Source organism: Ailuropoda melanoleuca, chromosome 6, assembly GCF_002007445.2.
Source record: "Ailuropoda melanoleuca isolate Jingjing chromosome 6, ASM200744v2, whole genome shotgun sequence".
Taxonomy (NCBI): Eukaryota; Metazoa; Chordata; class Mammalia; order Carnivora; family Ursidae; genus Ailuropoda; species Ailuropoda melanoleuca.
In genome coordinates this window covers 100,427,551-100,442,768 of record NC_048223.1, presented here as the reverse complement: position 1 = coordinate 100,442,768, position 15,218 = coordinate 100,427,551, and the positions used below count along the sequence as shown (strand labels likewise).

The window sequence follows — 15,218 nt, the reverse complement described above, 5'->3', positions numbered from 1 at the left end:
GCTAAGTGAAATAAGTCAAGCAGAGAAAGACAATTATCACATGGTTTCACTCATTTATGGAACATAAGAAATAGGAAGATTGGTAGGAGAAGGAAGGGAAGAATGAAGGGGGGGTAAACAGAAGGTGGAATGAACCATGAGAGACTGTGGACTCTGGGAAACAAACTGAGGGCTTCAGAGGGAAGGGGGGAGGAGGATTGGGATAGGCCAGTGATGAGTATTAAGGAGGGCACATATTGCATGGCGCACTGGGTGTTATATGCAAGTAATGAATCATGGAATATTGCATCAAGAACTGGGGATGTACTGTATGGTGACTAATATAACAAAGTAAATATTATTTAAAAAAAAGAAAGAAACAAACAAAACAGAAGATCATAGGGGAAGAAAGTAAAAAATAAAACAGGATGAAATCAGGGAGGAAAACAAGCCATAAGAGACTCTTAATCATAGGAAGGATACTGAGGGTTGCTGGAGGGGAGGTGTGGGGGGATGGACTAACTGGGTGATGGACATTAAGGAGGGGGGAAAAAGAGTGAATTTTACTCTGTGTAAATAGTACCCCAATAAACCTGACTTAAAAAAATAAAATCAGATCCAGATTAAAACAAAAATTAAAAATAACTTTTTAGACAAACTTTCTTGACAAGAAAAAGAAAAAACAAGTAGTTAACATTCTTTATTGAAATTAATCCCTTTCTTTCCTTTTCAAGAAAGTGAAAACTTATAGGCAAACATAATATGTTTTTTAAATAACTGGTTTAAGCCAAAATGGGATATAATTTTTCTAAAGGTAGACTTGTTAGGCTTACTTTTAAAAAGTTTATGAATATAATTAATGTTGTTCTCAATATGAAAATAAGTTAACAATGTTGAATAGTAAAGTTAATAAAACCATATGTCAAAGCAATATGAATAAATTTATAGCCTAAGACACAGTTTTATATAAGACTTTAAAAGAAACCATTTTTTAATGAGTGGCATGGTCAAGCTCATGTAAGATAATTGTAAAATTAATATATACATATATTGGTTTCATGACACTTTAATAGGCTTATAAACACATTTTAATCTTAATTGCTATTTTTGGAGCTAAAAATAAATAAGTTTATTTCTTTAATGTGAAACCTATGCCTTTTGTTGTTGCATAGTTACTAGACTCTGGGTTGAATGTGAGATAAGTTCCCATGGATTTCATTTTCAACTGAAATGAGACAATTTCTGTCCTTGTTCCTGGTGCTTCTTAAAAAATACTTTCTCATATATGTAAGAAGATAAAAATGGCAGCCTCCCCATACCCCACATCAAAAACTGGTAATGGACTCAACAAATGATCATGGTTCTACTTTGCAAGACTAAAAGACTTACAACAATTGCTAATGGGGCACCTTGGTCAGTCTGCATTAGTTTTTGTAGAACCCCCTAGTGTCCTACAGAACCCCATTTGAGGAACCCTGCTCTAGGGACTTGGATAATGAATACTAGGGTAATGTGAACCCCTGTACATAATTATTAACCTGAAATTTTTTTCCAATCTGTTTATCACTTAAAGTCATAACATCCATACCTCATAAATACTGTCTAAAAGGACAAGTAAGATTTGGATATGTTTAAAAGGGGGAAAAGGGTATGCCAAATGAGGAGAATAATTAGAGCAAAATCTAATTAATGGAGCAGGAGATTCTATAATAAATAGAACTTGGTGACACCAACAAAGAACTCACAGACAATAGAGAGGCTTGAAGTTGGGGGAAAAGTACAACTGAGTTGTAGAGTCCTTGAACTAAGAAAGAAAAGTCTCAAAAATCCACTAAGGTTTTGAGAGTTGAGTGAAACTGATGAAAGTGATTGGAAGGAAGATAAATCTGGACAGACAAGCACAGATATTGTTGTGATAATTCATGCAAGTGGAAATGAGAGCCAGAACCAGAATGATGACAATAGATAGAAGGAATGGGATGAGTATGGAACACATGGTGAGTAGAGTTGACGGTATCAGGGATCAAAATGACAAGGAATATATTTACACTAATGCTGTTTCCATTCTCAGAAATATTAGAAATGTGGAATCGAGTGAATTTTTTTTTTAAGTGCTGCTAGGCTGAACTATTTTCCAAAACTTACCAGCCAGTCATCTTTCTTGGCCTTGTCTCCCAACACTATTCCTATCATTTCACAACGGAATACAGATCCAGCAGTGTCAGATCATCTGATTTTTCAAGAGAAGCGAGAAATAGAGCTACTTCATGATACCTTCCTATTTTTAAATGTTAACAATTCCATTTTTTTGTTGTTATTAACAAATAAAACATACTGTGGACTAGACTTGGTTGCTAATTTGCAACCTGTGTCCAGAATTCTGTGTTCTGCTTTCTAAAATCACTTCAAAATGTACCCTGAACCAAGAGGTAATATAATCCTCTTGCAGCCTCTCTGCATAATTCCTAGCAGGAATTAATGAGCAGGAAGCTCACAGAAAGGCTTTTTATAGTAGCTGATATTTTCCTTTTGTTGGAATGTTGATTTTAAAGTTACAAGCCTTTTTCTGCTTCTTCCCAGCCAGGTCTCTAGACAAACTTTATAACTTTGCTGATTGCTCTGGACTCCACCTGATATTTGCTCTAAATGCACTGCGTCGTAATCCCAATAACTCCTGGAACAGTTCTAGTGCCCTGAGTCTGTTGAAGTACAGTGCCAGCAAAAAGTACAACATTTCTTGGGAACTGGGAAATGGTAAGTAAGGATGTTATTTCCTCTGAATTGACAAGATAAAAAATAAGTTCCCTGGAACATAGCCTTAGTTAGACCATCTATAGTGTACTGGCCCAGAAAATACTTAGAATATTTGGCCACTGAATTGACCTTCTAGATAGGAAAAGACCAAATAATGAAGTACAGTAGATTTTGTGAATCCACACCTGCTTCTTGGAACTGTGAATATCATTTGCTGTGTTGTTTCGCTTCATATTAAGGACAATGCAAGAATCAGTTAAAAGAATACTATTGGCCAAAGGAACTGAATAGACGTTTCTCCAAAGAAAAATACAAAAAGCCAAAAAACACATGAAAAGATGCTCAACATCTTTCGCCATCAGGAAAAAGCAAATCAAAACCACAGTAAAATAGTATTTCACATCCACTAGGATGCCCATGATAAAAAAAGGATAACAACTATTGGCAGGGATGTGGAGAAATCAGAACCTTCATACACTGTTGGTGGGAATGTAAAACAGTGTAGCCGCTTTGCAATACAGTCAGGCAGTTCCTCAAAAAGTTAAATGTAGAGTTCCTAAATGACCTAGCAATTCTACTCCTAGGTATATATTTAAGAGAAACGAAAGCATATGTCCACAGAAAAACTTACACATAGTAGCATTATTCATAATAGCCCCAAAGTGGAAACAACCCAAATGTCTATCAATAAATGGATAAATAAAATGTGGTATAGCCATATGATAGAATATTATTTGACCACAAAAAAGGAATGAAGCACTGATACACGCTACAACATGGATGAACCTTGAAAAGACGATGCTAAATGAAAAAACCCAGTCACATATTTATATAAAATGTCCAAAATAGGTAAATCTAAAGAGACCATAGATGAGTGGTTGCCTAGAGCTAGGGGTGGCAGAGATGAGAGGGAATTGCTAAAGGGCCTGAGGTTTCTTCTGGGGGTGATAAAAATCTTCTAAATTTGTTGTGATGATTGTGCAACTGTGTAAATACACTTACAACCATTGAATTATGTACATTAATTTGGTGAATTGTATAGATGTAAATTGTAGACTGCTGTTACCAAAAAAAAAGAAAAATATTGTGTTTGTCTCTTCTATTTTAAAGGGTATCAGTGCATGTTTTCTGCCACTGGTTCATGACAAAAACCTTCAATTTACCTCCTTAGGAGGTTTATTTGTAATTGTCAACGATATTGTCATCCTGTATTTACTTAGTATTTAGTTTACATAGCGAGTCCCAATACTCTTCTATTTGGACCTTAAAGTGCTAAATGAAGAGCCTAATAAAGGAAATATTATGCAGGTGAGGAAATACATTGAAAAAGGTAAAGATATTTGCTAAAGACATCAGTAAATACTAGCTCTATGTCAGGATCTTGGGACTTCTAACAGAAAAGGAGGTACTTTTTTTACTACCCTATGAGATTTTTTAAATGTTATTAACACTTCTTGGCTTTCTTCACTTCCTTCAACTTTCATTCAACAAATATTTATTGACTGCTTAGTCTGTACCAAAGGTACTACCCTAGTTTTGAGAGAAGAGTAAATACAGATAAATATCCCTGCCTTCATTCTAGTAGAGAAGGTAGATAATAACTAGGATTTGAAAACAGTTCATCATTAATGTTCTCTCATACAACATTTTTGTCCTTTAGTAATTCAAATTGAAGTATTCAACTTGACCCTATTGATTTTCTAACAATGAGTTAATGTACCTCTGCCTTCTGTCCCTCCTATCCTCCTCTCTCCCTTTCTCTTTTCCCCTCTCACCCTCTCAGTGTTCCTTCCTTCCTCTTCGTTTTGCAATTCAATTATCAAATTTATATACTTGAACAAACATCTCTGAAGTCCAATTTTAGAACATTTCCATCACTCCAAAAAGATCCCTCATGCCTATTTGCCATCAATCCCTGTAACCATGCCCAGTTTCAGGAAACCCTAATCTGTTTCCCATCTATAGATTTGTCTTTTATGGACATTTCATATAATTGGATCATATAATAGTCTTTTGCATCTGACTTCTTTCACCTAGCATGTTTTTGAAGTTTATCCATTGTGTAGCATGTAAAAGTAGCTCATTCCTTTTTATTGCTGAATAGTATTCCAGGTGTGGCTATATATCCCATTTTGCTTTTCCATTTACCAGCTGATGGACATCTGGATTGTTTCTACTTTTGGGCTTTGATAAATAATGCTGCTATAAACATTCACATGTAAGTCTTTGTGTGGCGATATGCTTTTATTTCTCCTAGGAAGATACCCAGGAGGGGAGCAGAGTTGCTATTTCATAGTATGGTAAGTTTATGTTTATTTTTTAACAACTGCCAGCAAAAAGTACAAAAAGTACAAAAAGTAAGTAGCTCTACCATTTTATATTTTCACCAGAAATGTATAAGGGTTCTAGCTTTTCTACATCTTTGGAAACACTTGTTAGTATCTGTCTGATTATAACCATTCCAGTGAGTTTGAAGTGGTATCTTAATATGGCTTTAATTGGCACTTCCCTAATGACAAATGATGTTGAGTGTCTTTTCATGTGCTGATCAGCCATTCTTACATCTTTGGTGAAATGTCTACTCAAATCTTCTACCCTTTTAATTGAGTTACTTTATTATTGAGTTGTAAAAGTTTTAAATGGATTCTGGATACGAGTTCTTCGTCAAATATATGATTTGCAAATATTTTCCCCGGTCTATAGCTTCTCTTTGCATTTTCTGTATGACATCTTTTAAAGTGCAGTTTTGGATTTTGATAAAATTCAATTTATCAGCTTTTCATTTTATGGATCATACTTTTGGTATCATTTCTTTGCCTAACCTCAAAACACAAAGTGGTTTTTTTTTCTATTTTTTCTTATAATTTTTGCTTTCACATTTGGGTATAAGATCCATTACAAGTTAATTTTGAGTATGTTACGAAGTTAGAGTCTAAATTCATCTTTTTGCGTGTGGATATCAAGTCGTCCTAGCACTATTTAAAAGACTATTCTTTTCCTATTGTATTCTCTTAACACTTTTGTCAAAAATCTACCAAAAATGAATTTATTTCCGGACTCCTAATTCTATTCAACTGATCAGTATGTCTCTCCTTATATTAGCACTACATTGTCTTGATTACAATAGCTTTGTAATGAGTTTTGAAATTGGGAAGCATAAATCCTCCAACTTTGTTCTTTTTAAAAATTGTTTTGGCTATCCTAGGTGTTTGCATTTCCACATGGCTTTTTAATTTCCTTAACAAAGCCCGCTGGAATTTTAATAGAGATAGCATTGAATCTGTAGATCATGTTGGGGAGAATTACCATCTTAAGAATATTGAGTCTTCCTGTCCACGAACATCGATTATCTCCCCATTTATTAAATTTTCAATTTCAGCAATGTTTTGTAGCTAAGTGTACAAATTTTGCCCTTTTTTTGTGAAGTTTAATCTTAAGTATTTTTTTCTTTTTCATGCAATTATGAATTGAATTATATTCTTAACTTCATTTATGTATTGTGCATTGCTGGTATTTAGAAATACAATTGATTTTACATATTGATCTTTTATCCTCCAGACTTGCTGAACGTGATTTTTAGATCTTGTGTTTTTTCACCCCATATGTGTGAATTGTTCAGGATTTTCTATATATAGGATATGCTGTCTGAGAATAAAGACAGTTTTACTTCAGATACTTCTTATTTCTTTCCTTGCCTGACTGCACTGGCTAGAACCTCTAATACAAATGTTGAAGATAAGTGGCAAGAGTACACATTCCTGCTTGTTCACAGTCTTAGGGGGAGAACATTAAATTTTTCACTATTAAGTATGATGTTTTACCATTAAACATTCAGTATTTCATCATTAAATATATAGGTTTTTCCTCAGATACTGCTTATCAGATTGAAGAATTTCCCTTCTATTCATAGTTGTTGAGAATATTTATCAAGAATGAGTGTTGGATTTTGTCAGATGCCTCTTTTTTTGCACCTACTGAGATGATGCTGTGTTTGTGGTCTTCCATTAATATGATATTTTACATTAATTGGGTTTTTGTTATTACACCAGTCTTGCATTCCTGGTATATATCCCCCTTGGCCATTGTATTGTAATACTTCTTATATATTGCAGGATTCAGTCTGTAACCTATTTTGTTGCGGATTTTTGAATCTATATTTATGAGGAATATTCATCTGTAATTTTCTTTTCTTGTGATGTCTTTGACTTTGGTATCAGGAGAATATTGGCCTCATAAAAGTAATTGAGAAGTTTTCCCTCTTCCTCCATTTTCTGGAAGAGTTTATGAAGGATTGGTATTATTTCTTCCTCAGATATTTGATAGAATTCACCAATTAATCCATCTAGGTCTGTGCTTTCTTTGTGGAAATATTTTTAATGACTAATTCAATGTCTTTTGTTGTTATAAGCCTATACAGATTTTCTATTTCTTTTTGAGTTGGTTTTAGTAATTTGTATCTTTCTTGAAAAGCTTTCATTTTATCTAAGTTGTCTAAATTAATGGCATAAAGTTGTTCATAGTAGTCCCTTATCTTCCTAATTACTCTGAGGTCTTTAGTGGTGTTCCTTCTTTCATTCCTAATTTTGGTAATCTGTGACTTCTCTCTTTTTGTTTCTTGGTCAGTCTAGCTAATGGTACAGTTTTGTTGATTTTTTTCGAAGAACCAACTTTTGCTTTTATTGATTTTCTCTATTTTTTTAATATCATTAATTTCTACTCTAATTTTTATTATTTCATTCCTTCTTGCTTTGGGTTTAGTTATCTCTTCTTTTTCTGCTTTCTTAAGATAGAAGCTTAGATTATTAATTTGAGATCTTTCTTCTTTTCTAATATAGAAGTCTTTTTCTCTCCTAAACATTAAAAATTTATTTTCTCACTGTTCTGGAAGCCCAAAGTCCAGGATCAGCAGGTGTCAGCAGATCTGGTTTCTTCTATGCTTCTCTTGGTTTGCAGATGACCAGCTTCTCACTATGTTCTCACATGGCCTTCTCTCTGTGCATCCCTAATCTCTCTTTGTGTCTGTACATTTTTTTACACTTTTTGGGGGAGCAGTTTTAGGTTTACAGCAAAATTGAAAGAAAGGTAGACATTTCCTATATATTCCCTGGCCCGACACATGCATAGCCTACCCTGCTGTCAGCATCCCCCACCAGAGTGGTACATTTTTTTTTTTACAATTGGTGAACCTACAATAATACATCATAATCCCCTAAGTCTGTAGTTTACATTATGGTTCACTTTAGTGTGAATATACTGTGGATTTGGACAAATGTACAATGACATATATCCAGCACTATGGTGTCATAAAGGTGTTTTTACTGTCCTAAAAATCCTCTATGATCCATCTGTTTATCCCTCCTTCCTGTCCCTAAACTTTTCCAACCATTACTCTTTTCACTTTGTCCCTAATTTTGTTTTTCCTAGAATGTCAAATAGTTGGAATTATACAGTATGTAGCCTTTTCAGATTGGCTTCTTTCACTTAATGTTATGCATTCAAGGTTCTTCCGTATCTTTTTATGGCTTGTTATCTCATTTCTTTTTAGTGCTGAATAATATTCTATCGTGTAGATGTACCACAGTTCATTTATCCATTCAACTACTGAAGGACATCTTCATTCTTCCAAGTTGTGGCAATTATGAATACAGCTGCCATAAATTCATGTGTAGACAAAAGTGAAGACATAAAATTTTTTAACTCCTTTGCATAAATAACAGGGAGCACAATTGCTGCATCATATAGTGAGAATATGTTTTGTTTTGTAATAAATCACTAAACTCTTCCAAAGTGACCATATCATTTTTCATTCCTGCCAGCAATGAATGAGCATTCCTGTTGCTCCACATTCTACCTAGTTTTTGGTGTTGTCAGTGTTAACAAATTTCGGCCATTTGAATAGGCATGTAGTGGTATTTAATTGTTGTTTTATTTTTTTTATTTTTTTTTATTTTAAGATTTTTAAAAAATTTATTTACTTGAGAGATTGAGCAAGTGAGAGAGAGAGAGAGAGCACACGTGGTGGGTGGGGAAGGGCAGGGGGAGAAGCAGACTCCCCTCTGAACAGCGAGCTGATGTGGGACTTGATCCTAGGACCTGGGGATCATGACCTGAGCCAAAGGCAGACGCCCAACCAACTGAGCCACCCAGGCACCCTTAATTGTTGCTTTCATTTGCATTTCCTTGATGACATACGTGGAACATCTTTTCATTTTTTTATCTTTTCATATTTTTATTTGCCATCTGTATATCTCCTTTGGTGAGGTGTCTGTTGAAGTCTTTTCCCATTTTTAAATCAGGTTGTTTGTTTCTAAATTTTAAGAGTTCTTTGTATATTTTGGATAACAGTCGTTTATCAGATGTGTCTTTTGCAAGTATTTTCTTCCAGTTTATGGCTTGTGTTCTCATTCTCATAACATTGTCTTTTGCAGAGCAAATGTTTTTAATTTTAATGAACTCCAGCTCATCAATTATTTCTTTCATGGATTGTGCCTTTTGTATCATCCCATATGTTTTTACACATTTTATTTTCATTTTCATTTCCTTAAAAATATTTTTCTAATTCCCCTTGTGATTTCTTTTTTGACTCATGGATTATTTGTTTAACTTCCAAATATTTATAGATTTCTCAAATTTCTTTCTGTTGAATTCTATTTTAATTCTGTTGTGGTCAGGGCACATACATTATATGATTTAATCCTTTTAAATAGTTAAGACTTGTTTTATGGTTTACCATATGGTCTGTCCTGAAGGACATTCTATATGCACTAAAAAAAATAATGAGTATCCTACTGTTGTTGGGTGGAGTGCTATATTGATATCAATCAGGTCAAGTTGGCAGATAGTGTTACTCATGTTTTTTATATAAATGCTAATTTTCTGTCTAGTTGTTCTGTTGATTACTGAGAATGTGGTATTGAAGTCTCCTATTATTGCTGGATTTTCTATTTTTCTCTTTAATTTTGCTTCATGTATTTTGGTGTTCTGTTGTTGGTATGCCTGTGTTTATAATTGTTATATCTTTCCAAAAAATTGACCCTTTTATCATTATAAAATGCCCGACATTATCTCTAATAACATTGTTGTCTTAAACATTGTTGTCTTAAAAAATCTGTTGTGTCTGATATTAGTGTAGTCATTCCAACTCTTTTATGATTATTGCTTGCATGACATATCTTCTTCATCCTTTTACTTTCAAACTATTTGAGTCTTTTATTTTAAAACCTGTCTCTTTAGTTGAATCTTAGATTTTTATTGAACATAACAACTTCTGCTTTTAATTGGAGTGTTCAGTCCATTTACATTTAATGTAATTGTTGATATGGTTGAATTTATATCTGCCATCTTGCTGTTTTCCCTTTATTTCATTTTTTGTTCCTCCCTTTCTCCTGTACTACCTTTATATGCAAAAGAGATATTGTCTAAGGTATTACTTTAATTTCTTTGTTTTTATTTTGTTTTACTTATTTTCATAGTAGTTTCTTATTGTAATACATCTGAACTCATTACAGTCTACTTTAGAGTAATACTAACTTAATTCCAGTTAACTATAGAAACTTTGCTCTGATAGAACTCAATTTCCCCCTCCTTTGTGCCATTATTATTCTAAACATTATGTTTTCATATGTTATAAGCCCGACAACCACAGTTTTGTAATTTTTGTTTTATGTAACTATTATTTAAATTAGTTAAGAAAAGAGTAATGGATATTTTCAATTGTCTTTTATATTTACCTATGCAATTGCCATTACTGGTGTTCTCTGTTTCTTTGTGTCATTTTGAGTCACCATCTGGTGTCATTTCCTTTCATCCTGAAAGACTTCCCTTATCATATCTTGTAAGGCAGATTTTCTCACAACAAATTCAGTACTTTGTTTTTCTGGTTATGTCTAAATATTGCTTTCAGTTTTGAAGGATAGATTGCTACATGTAGAATTCTTGGCTGACTTTTTTTTTTTTTATTCAGCATTTTGAATATGTCATCCTACAGTCGTCTGGCTTCCATTATTTCTGGTAAAAATTCAGCTGATAATTTCCTTCTGTTCCTCTGTATGTGAAAAGTCATTTCAGTTCCAAGATTTCCATTTGATAATTTTTCATAATTTCTATCTCTTTATTTATATTTGATTGGTCAATAAAATCATACTTTCCTTTTATTCCTGTTAGTTTTTTTTTAACATATTTATAATAGTAGTTTTGAATTCCTTGCCCATAAAGTCTAACATTTGGGTCCCTTAGGAGACAGTTTCTATTGACTGCTTTTTTACTTGTTTATGGGTCACACTATCCTATTTCTTTGCATGCTGTAATTTTTGGTGTTGTTGAAAGCTATACATTTTAAGTAATATGTTGGAACAATTCTGGATTCCGAATTCTCCATCTCAGAGTTGTTTTTGTTCCTTTTTTGTTTGTTTAGTGACTTACATGGAATAATTCTGTAGAGTCTGTCTCTCTTGCATTGTGTAGCTGCTCATATATCTTAAGTTTTTCTATTTTTTAATTATTTCTTAAGGCCAGCTTCCTAGAGGTTGTCCCTGAGTCAGCATAGCTTAATGGTGGGACAGTGATTGATTAGAGGTTGTGCTTACCTTGCACCAGTAAGGCTTCCATCCTTTGCCAGTGGATCTGTGTGTGAGTTGGAGAACATATTCCAAATTTAAACAGTTTATAATTCTCACTGGCTTTTCTTTTCTGGCATGCCTTCTCATGTCTCCTTTATAAATGTGCTAGGTTTCACATTCATCTGCAAGTACATGGATAGTTAGTGCCCTCTCCAGTCTCTCCTGAGCATACACAGCCTTCCAGACTACAAGGAGTATGCATTTAAATTACAGATCTGCAGTAGTGGGGCTGTCCATCTGAGAGTGGAGTAGCTGAGTTACTTATATTTAATTAGTGGTTCTGGTCACATGCAGAAATGTGGTCCTGCATGTGCTAGAAATTTTACATTGAGGAAACCATGTAGAATATGGTGAAGAGAGTAACATTAACTCCACAGAAACTATTTTTAAGTCAGGAGACACAGTGGTGAAAGTAATGTCGTATGTGTGAGCTTATCAAGGCCCACTGTGACTGTCTTATTCCCCAGATCTCCCTGTTAAATTTCTTGCAAGTCTGCTGGTCAATTTCTTGACACTACCGGTATTAAAACCTCAAGGCAGCCAAGGTATTGGCCTTACCTGGAACATGTGCTTAATTCCAAATCAAGTTAGCTCCCTCCAGCGGTGGACTTGCTGGTTTTTAGGACTTTCCTTGCCCTTTTAGAACTACCAAGTTAATAGAAACTGAGGGAGGATGTTGTGCTCTAAATTATTTCACCCAGCCACTTTGTTATTGAACATTAAGATTTTTCTTTTTGATACAATGGCCATCTTTATAAAGCCTTCCTTTCTTACCATTTGTATCAGTTTCCTAAGCCTATTATAACAAGTTACCATAAACTCAGTGGTGTAAAACAACAGAAATGTATTTTCTCACAGTTCAGGGAACCAGAAGCCCGAAATCAGAGAATTGCCAGTGTTGACTCCTTCTGGAGGCTCCGAGAGAGAATCTATTCCATGCCTCTTTCTCAGCTTTTAGTAGTTGTTGCCAGCAATGCTTGGCTTAGCAGCATCCCTTCAGCCTTTGCCTCCTTCGACACATGGCCCTCTTCCCTGTGTGTCTGTGTACCTGAATCTCCCTCTCAGTTTGTTCTTTTATAAAGACACCAGTCACTGGATTTAGGGCACACCCTAGTCCCGTATGACCTCATCTTAACTACATCTTCAAAGACAATATTTCCAAATAAGGTCACATTCTGAAGTTACAGGTAGACGTGAACTTTGGGGGACACTATTCAACCCAGTAGACCAGTCATTATAAAGTATCACACAAAAATCAGCATGGTCTCTCTCTTGTGGATTAGGTGATCTTATGTGAATATTAGTTTGACAATGAGTAGAATGCTAAAATGGCACTCAACTTTTTGTTATGATGGTTCCTCAAGTTAAACTAGCTTACACTCTCTTTTTGGTTATTTTATTCACAATGTTAAGAAGAAGGCAGAAAGATCTGTGGACAGGAAAGGGTTGGCAGAGCCTTACCCTTCTCAACTCTGACTTGCATGTCTGCTTTTAATCTAGAGCCAAATAACTATCGAACCATGCATGGCCGGGCGGTAAATGGCAGCCAGTTGGGAAAGGATTACATCCAGCTGAAGAGCCTGTTGCAACCCATCCGGATTTACTCCAGAGCCAGCTTGTATGGCCCTAATATTGGGCGGCCCAGGAAGAACGTCATTGCCCTACTAGATGGGTAGGTCATATTTTTTTAGCAGTTCTTAAAAGACTATTCATAAATGTAATGAATTAATGTATTTGTATTTTTCCTGGTTATTTGTGGTCTTAAGAAAGATGGAGAGATTTTTTTCATAGTGACTTCCCTAACTCTAACTCAGTGATTCTGTGTCAAACAGTAGAAGAGCTTTGCATCTCTCCAGGCCTTCCATAGTCAGCAGAAGGTGGTGGGATTGGGCAGGTTGGAAGGGATTACATTGTTAAAGCACATTTAATATTATAGCATTTCATAGCATTTTATAGTTTTAAAAAGTCAAAATATTATTACTCTATTCTTTTTTTCTTTTTTAAACACTGTAGGAGCACCTGGCTGGCTCAGTCGGTGGAACATGCAACTCTTTTTTTTTTTTTTTTTTTAGGTTTTTTTTTTTTTACTGGACAGAGGAAACAGCGAGAGAGGGAACACCAGCAGGGGGAGTGGGAGAGGGGACAGGGAGAAGCAGGCTTCCGGCTGAGCAGGGAGCCCAGTGCGGGATCCCAGGACCCTGGGATCATGACCCAAGCCGAAGGCAGGCGCTTAAGGACTGAGCCACCCAGGCGCCGCTATTACTGTATTCTTATGACCACTTACAGAAGGTAAAGCTTGACAAAACCCTGGCCGGTATAGCTGGATTAAAAAGTTGAGAAACAGTACTAGTACTTGTAGATTAAAGCATTACTTAATGATAGATTCATTAGCAGGTAGTCTAGAGAATTGCTACCATGTTTAATTAATTAACTTTGACTGAATCTAATAATCATTTTTAAGCACTGGTTATGGATGAGGCACTATGTTAAATGCCCTCTCCCAGTCCTGTTGGTGGGCCAGCCCAGACTGAATCCCTGCAGGTTAGATTCAGTTATACAGGGTCAGAGGGAATGTCTGAGGGAATGGCATGGGGAAGGCTGAAGCTGTATATTGAATCCAAGACCTAAAATGGAAATGTGACTGGAGCAGAAAGGGTGAAAACTATGAAGTTGGGTTAGTCAGCTCCCCTGGAGCACAGAGTATGCACCAAGACACCCTGTTATGTACAATCCTGTCATACTCTGGGATAGATATGGTTATTCCTGAAAATTGAAATGAGTAAGACACTTTCCAGTGAAGTGCACATTCCAAATGAGGTTAGATAAATGTTATACAAGTACAAACAGAGATTATCATAGGAGAGAAACCTTTGGCCAACCTCCAAGATGGTCCTTGTGTAACTCTGTCCTCCCTTTTGTGGTCGCTTAGTCTTGATCTAAGGTAATGAAGATAGCAGACATCACTGAAGGTTTGGGAAGCACATGAATTTACACTGTAACAACATTAACAACCCGAAATTAATTTTAGGCATTTTCCTTTTTACAAAGAACCCCTAAGCCCTAGGTCAGTTCCTGTCTTTTCCCCATCCTTTTCATTTTCCCCTTCTCTCTCAGGAGCAGCTTCTTTTTTTTTTTGCACAGCAATTTCATGACCTTGGGCCCTACCCACAAATGCAGCTCTTGGTTTCCTTCTGCGTACTTTCACTGAACTTTGAAATTACTTTGTGTGTGTGTCTGTGTGTGTGTATGTGAGATGGAGATGGAGAGGTTGATTTCATTTTATGTTTTGCAATTAAGGGATAAGAACCACATGTATAAAACTTTATTGATAGTTCATAATACATAATAAAGCAAGGCCAGTAACTATCATTTTAATCCATGTAGTTATTCTTCTGGATTATCCTTTTTCTTTAATGATTTGATCAGTGTATTTTCATGGAACTGACAATGACCTCTCAGTAACATGACCTACAGGGTCAACCATTCTTTCATCCTGCAAATGTTTCTTGAGTAACTGCAATGTCCTGGGTATTACATTAGGAACTAGGAATGTAATAATAAACAAAAACAGATACTTTCTCTGCCCTCATGGAGCATACAATATGGTAGGGGAGACATAGACATTAATTAACTGATCTTAAAACTAAGACAATATCAAGGAAAGGTACATGGTGCTATGAATGACTATAAGGGGTGGGATTTGATGAGTTAGGAGATCATGGAGTATGGATGAGGTCCACTTCCCCATACATCCAAAAACTAATGGGACTCAAGAGACTAGAGAAAATCACTTAGGTAAAGGAAAGGTACTGATGAGCACATTGTAAAATTTTATGTGCCAGAAAAAAACGAAGATTTATTTTTCTT

At 35.3% G+C, this 15,218-nt stretch overlaps 1 protein-coding gene across 3 annotated transcripts in view; it reads left to right on the top strand.

Annotated features, from left to right (window-relative positions):
- HPSE2 (heparanase 2 (inactive)) overlaps nucleotides 1-15,218 on the top strand; it is a 696,190-nt gene that overhangs the window by 422,344 nt on the left and 258,628 nt on the right. For all 3 annotated transcript variants that reach the window (XM_034663118.1, XM_034663117.1, XM_034663119.1), the window contains exons 4-5: nucleotides 2,560-2,733; nucleotides 12,852-13,023. In XM_034663118.1, coding sequence (XP_034519009.1) covers nucleotides 2,560-2,733; nucleotides 12,852-13,023 — 346 coding nt within the window. The remainder of the gene's footprint in view (nucleotides 1-2,559; nucleotides 2,734-12,851; nucleotides 13,024-15,218) is intronic.